We start from the raw sequence: 7,608 nt of genomic DNA, 5'->3' as shown, positions 1-7,608 counted from the left end.
AAGTAACGACAATGATTACTGCATACAGTCTTACAGAAAATCAAGCAATACTTAAATTAACGACAATGATTACTGCATACAGTCTTACAGAAAATCAAGCAATACTTAAATTAACGACAATGATTACTGCATACAGTCTTACAGAAAACCAAACAATACTTAAAGTAACGACAATGATTACTGCATACAGTCTTACAGGAAACTAAACAATACTTAAAGTAAGGACAATGATCACTGCATACAGTCTTACAGAAAACCAAACAATACTTAAAGTAACGATAATGATTACTGCATACAGTCTTACAGGAAACTAAACAATACTTAAAGTAAGGACAATGATCACTGCATACAGTCTTACAGAAAACCAAACAATACTTAAATTAACGACAATGATTACTGCATACAGTCTTACAGAAAACCAAACAATACTTAAAGTAACAACAATGCTTACTGCATACAGTCTTACAGAAAACCAAACAATACTTAAATTAACGACAATGATCACTGCATACAGTCTTACAGAAAACCAAACAATACTTAAAGTAACGACAATGATTACTGCATACAGTCTTACAAAAAACAAACAATACTTAAAGTAACGACAATGATTACTGCATACAGTCTTACAGAAAACCAAACAATACTTAAAAGTAATGACAATGATTACTGCATACAGTCTTACAGAAAACCAAACAATACTTAAAGTAATGACAATGATTACTGCATACAGTCTTACAGAAAATCAAACAATACTTAAAGTAATGACAATGATTACTGCATACAGTCTTACATAAAATCACACAATACTTAAAATAACGACAATGATTACTGCATACAGTCTTACAGAAAATCAAACAATACTTAAAGTAACGACAATGATTACTGCATACAGTCTTACAGAAAAACCAAACAATACTTAAAGTAACGACAATGATTACTGCATACAGTCTTACAGAAAACAAACAATACTTAAAGTAACGACAATGATTACTGCATACAGTCTTACAGGAAACTAAACAATACTTAAAGTAAGGACAATGATTACTGCATACAGTCTTACAGAAAACCAAACAATACTTAAATTAACAACAATGATTACTGCATACAGTCTTACAGGAAACTAAACAATAGTTAAAGTAAGGACAATGATTACTGCATACAGTCTTACAGGAAACCAAATAAAATCGCTATGTTTTTCGTTTTAAGTGTAGAAGGATAGGACAAAAGACAGAAAATGTAAGTTAAAACTTTCTATTGTACATTATATGTTACGTCAGATATGACCATTTGGAAATTATCTTTAATTTGTTCAACGAGTTAATAGAAGGAAAGCTATAATAAATAAACTTAGCATTCCGAAAATTGTTTAATCTCGAAGTTTAAGTTCAGGGGAGGTCCAGTTCAATCTACAGTTTAATCAACGTGTGTTATTGGGTTATACTTTAATCAACGTGTGTTATTGGGTTATATTAGTTTCGGAGAATCCAGTGTGTAGGTTTTCATCATAGTGACTACAAAGCACGTTAACACCAACAGTATGTTTGATACTTTTCACTATGATATAGGTCCAGCTTATCTCTCTTTGGTTAACTTGTGTTCAGTGTTACTGATGAGGAGTGGAATTCTCCGAAACTAATATAACCCAATAACACACGTTGATCAAAGTGTAGATTAAACTGGACCTCTCTTGAACGTAGACTTCGAAATGAAAGAATTTTCGGAATGCTAAGTTTATTTATTATATCTGCTCTATAATGTGAAGAACTGAATAGTGGCCAATGACACTTTTTCTTCACTTCACTTATCCAGTTTATAGGGTTTTTCCCATAGTGACTACAAAGCACGTTAAGAAGGAAAACCACGTTACATCCTGATTTACACGTTTACAACCAATAGTTTCTTGACACATATTATCTCTAAGGATGACCAAATCAGTGAATAGATGGACGTCACATGGTATTAAGTTTAGTTATTAGTACTACTACTACTACTACTACTACTACATCTAGAGATGAGTGTGAATGGTGAACGATCAGTCTAGAGTGAAATAGGGTGACGATGGGAATTACATTTATAAAATTTGGTAATAAATGTAAATTCTTCAAGACAGAACTCTGCTGTTACTTAAGTTAAGACCACAAATACTCGGAATATCATTAACAAAATTAGTTATGTAAAAATGGAGGCGCATAGAGACCGCTTGACAACATCCTGTACAGGAAGAGGGATCAGAACTAGTAACTCTTTCATCATTAAACAACTAATACTGATGTTAGTAAGCTGTAGGAAATTTTAAGTATTAAGAGACGAGGTTCTCATTGAGTGATTATATGTGATATCGTGAAAAGCCATTAAATTTGCGGCGTTTGAACCAATAGGGACCGGGTCATATTCAGGCAACGTATGCTTAACACCAATTACAAGTTCACCTAACACCTAAGGGCCGCACACAGGCTTAATCCTCCTTCCTTTCCCCGCCGTTCCAAGTTCAAATCTGCACGTAATTCATGAAATTCGTTACCTGTCATTAAATTCATAGACTATGACTATGCTTTTCATCCTTTTCCTTCCCAGACGCGTTACTCCGACATCAGATTTTAGATAATAATTAAGTAAAGTAATCTTGAGAGATACGTCTCCTTTGAGAGGAAATTGACTCATTTCTGTAAGGCACCTTGTTTCATACTACGTTCAGTCCAAGTGAAAAAATTGACTCATTTCTGTAAGGCACCTTGTTTCATACTACGTTCAGTCCAAGTGAAAAAATTGACTCATTTCTGTAAGGCACCTTGTTTCATACTACGTTCAGTCCAAGTGAAAAAATTGAGTCGTTTTTGTCAGACATCTTGTTTGGAATACGCTGGTCGTCACCACACATAAGTAGAGTGGAATACACCGGTCGTCACCACACGTAAGTAGGGTGGAATACACTGGTCGTCACCACACCACACATAAGTAGAGTGGAATACACTGGTCGTCACCACACGTAAGTAGAGTGGAATACACTGGTCGTCACCACACGTAAGTAGAGTGGAATACACTGGTAGTCACCACACCACACATAAGTAGAGTGGAATACACTGGTCGTCACCACACGTAAGTAAGTGGAATACACTGGTCGTCACCACACCACACATAAGTAAAGTGGAATACACTGGTCGTCACCACACCACACATAAGTAGAGTGGAATACACTGGTCGCAATTTTACTAGATTGTTTTAGCAGCTCTGATACACAGGTTTCTTAACACAGGAAAACTACAAATTAATTAAACAATGCTAAAGATAAATAGCTTCATATCAACACAGGAAAACTACAAATTAATTAAACAGTGCTAAAGATAAATAGCTTCATATCAACACAGGAAAACTACAAATTAATTAAACAGTGCTAAAGATAAATAGCTTCATATCATGTAACAGATGTGGCCATTCATTACATAACATAGAAAAAACATGAATTACATGTGTTTATATATATATATATGAAATTCATGTTTATCAATTTTGTATTGTAGCAATACACCTTTTTTCGCAAAAAAAGAAAGAAATACTGGGTTTCGATTCCCGCTGTGGAATCCCATTGGGAATCCGCAGGTATCCCATTGTGTAACTTTGAGCTTAATAACAATAAACAAATAACAACTTTGTGGGTAAAAAACATCACAATACCAGAACATTTACTTGTGAACCAGCCACATATTCTAATTGTAAATGGAGTTTGATAAGTTCAATTAAGCCCAGTCACGAGAGGAGCGAGAAAAACTTATCTATACTAAAAATCATGCACGTGTGTGGTACCACTAATTGTTGTTGTTGTTGTTTGTTTTATTGCACAAAACATCAGGACTATCTACTAAAGCAGTCGCATGAAAAGGAAAGAGAAGATAATGAGTGTGACTTTCGTTTTTTCCTGAGGCAAAACTTGGTCAGTTTAATAGTAGAAACTGAATACGGCAGATGCAAACCGGTAACACGTGTTCAGCCCTATAGGTAAGTCATGATTGTTTGATCAATGGATAACCTATAGCTCGTTAATGACGCTTCAAAATAGGTGTTGCCTCATGACTGAGTAATGAGATCATGGGGTTATTGTAGTAAAGTCTTGGGTTTGTTATATTATCTTTATTTAGCAAAGCAAGGACGAGACGGCGCACATATATGACCCACAATACTTAACAATAGTGACACTAACTATCTTTGCCGCTGCGGCTTGACGAGTAAGCACAACCTGCTACAAATAAGCACGTGTTCATTCAACAGACCGTGTATCGTTCAGTCCATGAATATTTACTTATCTAGTTTGATACGCTCCACAGGTGTGACCGACGGAAAAGTTTCATTTGTATCACTGGTGCAATGACCCAGTGTATGTACCTCAGTAAGTATATTAAAGAACTGTGTAGGATAACCAATGAGCGACGTTGGTAATCTGGTGGGAATTAATACCGTTTGTGCTTCTACGTGTAAAGAAGAGATCTAATTTATCAGTTTATTAACCAAGGTTTAGCATCACAACAACTTTAAAATTATAAAATGTGGTCATAAAGTCAATATCTATCACTATTCATCCCCCCCACAAAACATATTACTATTCAACACCCCCACACAAAACATATGACTATTCATCTTCAAACATACAAGACATATTACTATTCATCCCCTCACACACACACACACAGAAAACATATTACTATTCAACACCCCCACACAAAACATATGACAATTCATCCTCACACACACAAGACATATTACTATTCACCCCCTCACACACACACAGAAAACATATTACTGTCCATCCCCCACACAAAACATATTACTATTCATCCCCTCACACACACACACACAAAACATATTACTGTCCATCCCCCCACAAAACATATTATTATTCATCCACATACACACACACACAGAAAACATATTACTATTCATCCCCTCACACACAAAACATATTACTATTCATCCCCCCCCCCCACCACACACACAAAAACGCAACTTACTCGGGAACTTTTGGAAGATTTTGGATCCAAATATGTTTTTAGCCTCATAAGGTAGAATGATGGAGACTCCTTAGCCATCACTTTCTCCTTCGAGGATGAAAAGAAAATACACAATTAATTAACAAGGACCGACGTAATAAAATATTTCTTTACGTCCTGAAGTTCACTTAGACAGTGTCTCTTGACTAGCTTCTACACTAATGATTTGTAGTTGTACCTGCTTAAGCTTCATGTAGTTAATGTTTATTTTTTGTCTTATATCATCAGCAAGACTATTGCTATAACAACAACATATAAGTCATCTTTACAAGTTTATGTAGATAGTGTTTAATGTCAGTGGTAAAATAACTGCTAATAATAAATATACTGGTCATAAATAAAGAGAACTAAAAAACGTTTAGTCCCAATAATGAATCATTAACCAGTTCAGTATTCATAATAATTAATCATTAACCAGTTCACCAGTTTCAATAATGAACCATTAACCAGTTAACTAATTTCAATAATGAACCATTAACCAGTTAACTAATTTCAATAATGAATCATTAACCATTTCAGTAGTCACAATAATGAATCATTAACCAGTTCAGGAGTCCCAATAATGAATCATTAACCAGTTCACTAGTTTCAATAATGAATCATTAACCAGTTCAGTAGTCACAATAATGAATCACTAACCAGTTCAGTAGTCACAATAATGAATCACTAACCAGTTCAGTAGTCACAATAATGAATCATTAACCAGTTCAGTAGTCACAATAATTAATCATTAACGAGTTCACTAGTCCCAATAATGAATCATTAACCAGTTCAGTAGTCCAAATAATGAATCATTGAGTAGTTCACTAGTTTCAATAATGAATCATTAACGAGTTCACTAGTCCCAATAATGAATCATTAACCAGTTCAGTAGTCCAAATAATGAATCATTAAGTAGTTCACTAGTTTCAATAATGAATCATTAACCAGTTTATCAAAGTAATCAAAATTCTGTTCTTAAGTTGTTAATATTTACTAAGTGCAACTGAAAGAGGTTCAGAACATCTGGTTATCTGTCGTGGACTCATGGTTCTCTAGCAAGAGCTCTTTAAACTAAACTTGCTACACATATATATATATATTCTATTACCATTTTGACCCGAGCTTTGACAACACATACGTACATATAATTCCATTACCAAGAGATCTTGACAAGCAGTCTAAATTTGGGCACACACACACACATATATATATATTACATGAATAAGAGTTCTACAAATAAAATGAATTCTTGGGTCATATACTCCATACTTATCAAGTGTATTTGACAGGTAAACACCATACTTGGTCACAGATCATGTCCCATTTCTTTTCATCATCATATTGTTTCAGGAGTTTGGCCTTGTCTGGTGGAAGATCCATGGATGCCTACAGATTTAAAAAAAAAATGGAGAAATTAGTATAACTTGTTTGGATCCTGCCACATCTGGTTGCTTTCGGAATTCAGAGATACGGTCAAGGCCAAGTTTATTCACACAATTCAAACATGGAAAGAAACACAGAAAAGCCTTAAACATGAAATGCTTGGCTTGTGGCGAAACTAATTGTTTTCTTTTTTTTTTTCTATTAGCTACTTTTTATCAAAAATGTCTACCGAGAGTGAAAAAGAATTTACCTTGTTTGAGATATCAATAAAATCAATATTACACGTTTTTACTTTACAACAAGAATGAGTGAATTTAAGGATCTGTGAGCTATTTTTTATAATATAAGGATAAAATAATTTGAATTAGTAATAATTATGAGTACCACATTTTCTACAACGTCCCTTATGTAGGCCAAGTTCGTAATATTAGGTTTACCATCACAAAAAGTACATGTGGTTTGTTTGTTTTGTTTTAATTTCGCGCAAAGCTACACGAGGGCTATCTGCGCTAGCCGTCCCTTGTTTGTGTTTGTTTTGAATTTTGCGCAAAGCTACACCAGGGCTATCTGCGCTAGCCGTCCCTTGTTTGTGTTTGTTTTGAATTTTGCGCAAAGCTACACCAGGGCTATCTGCGCTAGCCGTCCCTTGTTTGTGTTTGTTTTAAATTTTGCGCAAAGCTACACGAGGGCTATCTGCGCTAGCCGTCCCTAATTTAGCAGTGTAAGACTAGAGGGAAGGCAGCTAGTCATCACCACCCATCGCCAACTCTTGGGCTTCTCTTTTACCAACGACTAGTGGGATTGACCGTCACATTATAACGCCCCCACGGCTGAAAGGGCGAGCACGTTTTGGTATGACGGGGATTCGAACCCACGACCTTCAGATTACGAGTTGAGCGCCCTAACCACCTGGCCAGGCCGGGCCCGTAAGTGTGGTAATGGAGTTCAAACACACTTACGAAATATAATGATAACTTTTATATTGATTAAATTACTCTGTTAACACTATTTTTTATTGTATCCAAAAAGTTCAGATCTTTCTTATGCACTGTAATAAGTCACAAAACTAGATCACGAACAATTAATTAATTATACTGTTATGACAGCGGAAGTTACGCGACGCTGGGAGCATGCGCGCTGGAGTTTCTAGAAGGATCATGAATTATCGAGGAACTCCGCGAATGCCTTAGTGTTTGCCAGGCGC

The 7,608-nt window shown here is 35.4% G+C and overlaps 1 protein-coding gene across 1 annotated transcript in view; it reads right to left on the bottom strand.

Moving 5' to 3' along the window:
• LOC106467225 (formin-like protein CG32138) overlaps positions 1–7,608 on the bottom strand; it is a gene marked incomplete at its 3' end in the record, with an annotated part of 107,069 nt that overhangs the window by 43,492 nt on the left and 55,969 nt on the right. The window contains exons 2-3 of the mRNA XM_013927554.1: positions 6,324–6,407; positions 5,001–5,087 (exon numbers count right to left, since the gene is read on the bottom strand). Of these exons, the coding sequence (XP_013783008.1) occupies positions 5,001–5,087; positions 6,324–6,407 (171 nt within the window). The remainder of the gene's footprint in view (positions 1–5,000; positions 5,088–6,323; positions 6,408–7,608) is intronic.

The sequence above is a fragment of the Limulus polyphemus genome, unplaced genomic scaffold (genome assembly GCF_000517525.1).
Source record: "Limulus polyphemus unplaced genomic scaffold, Limulus_polyphemus-2.1.2 Scaffold2533, whole genome shotgun sequence".
NCBI lineage: Eukaryota > Metazoa > Arthropoda > Merostomata > Xiphosura > Limulidae > Limulus > Limulus polyphemus.
This window is presented reverse-complemented; position numbering and strand designations above follow the sequence as displayed.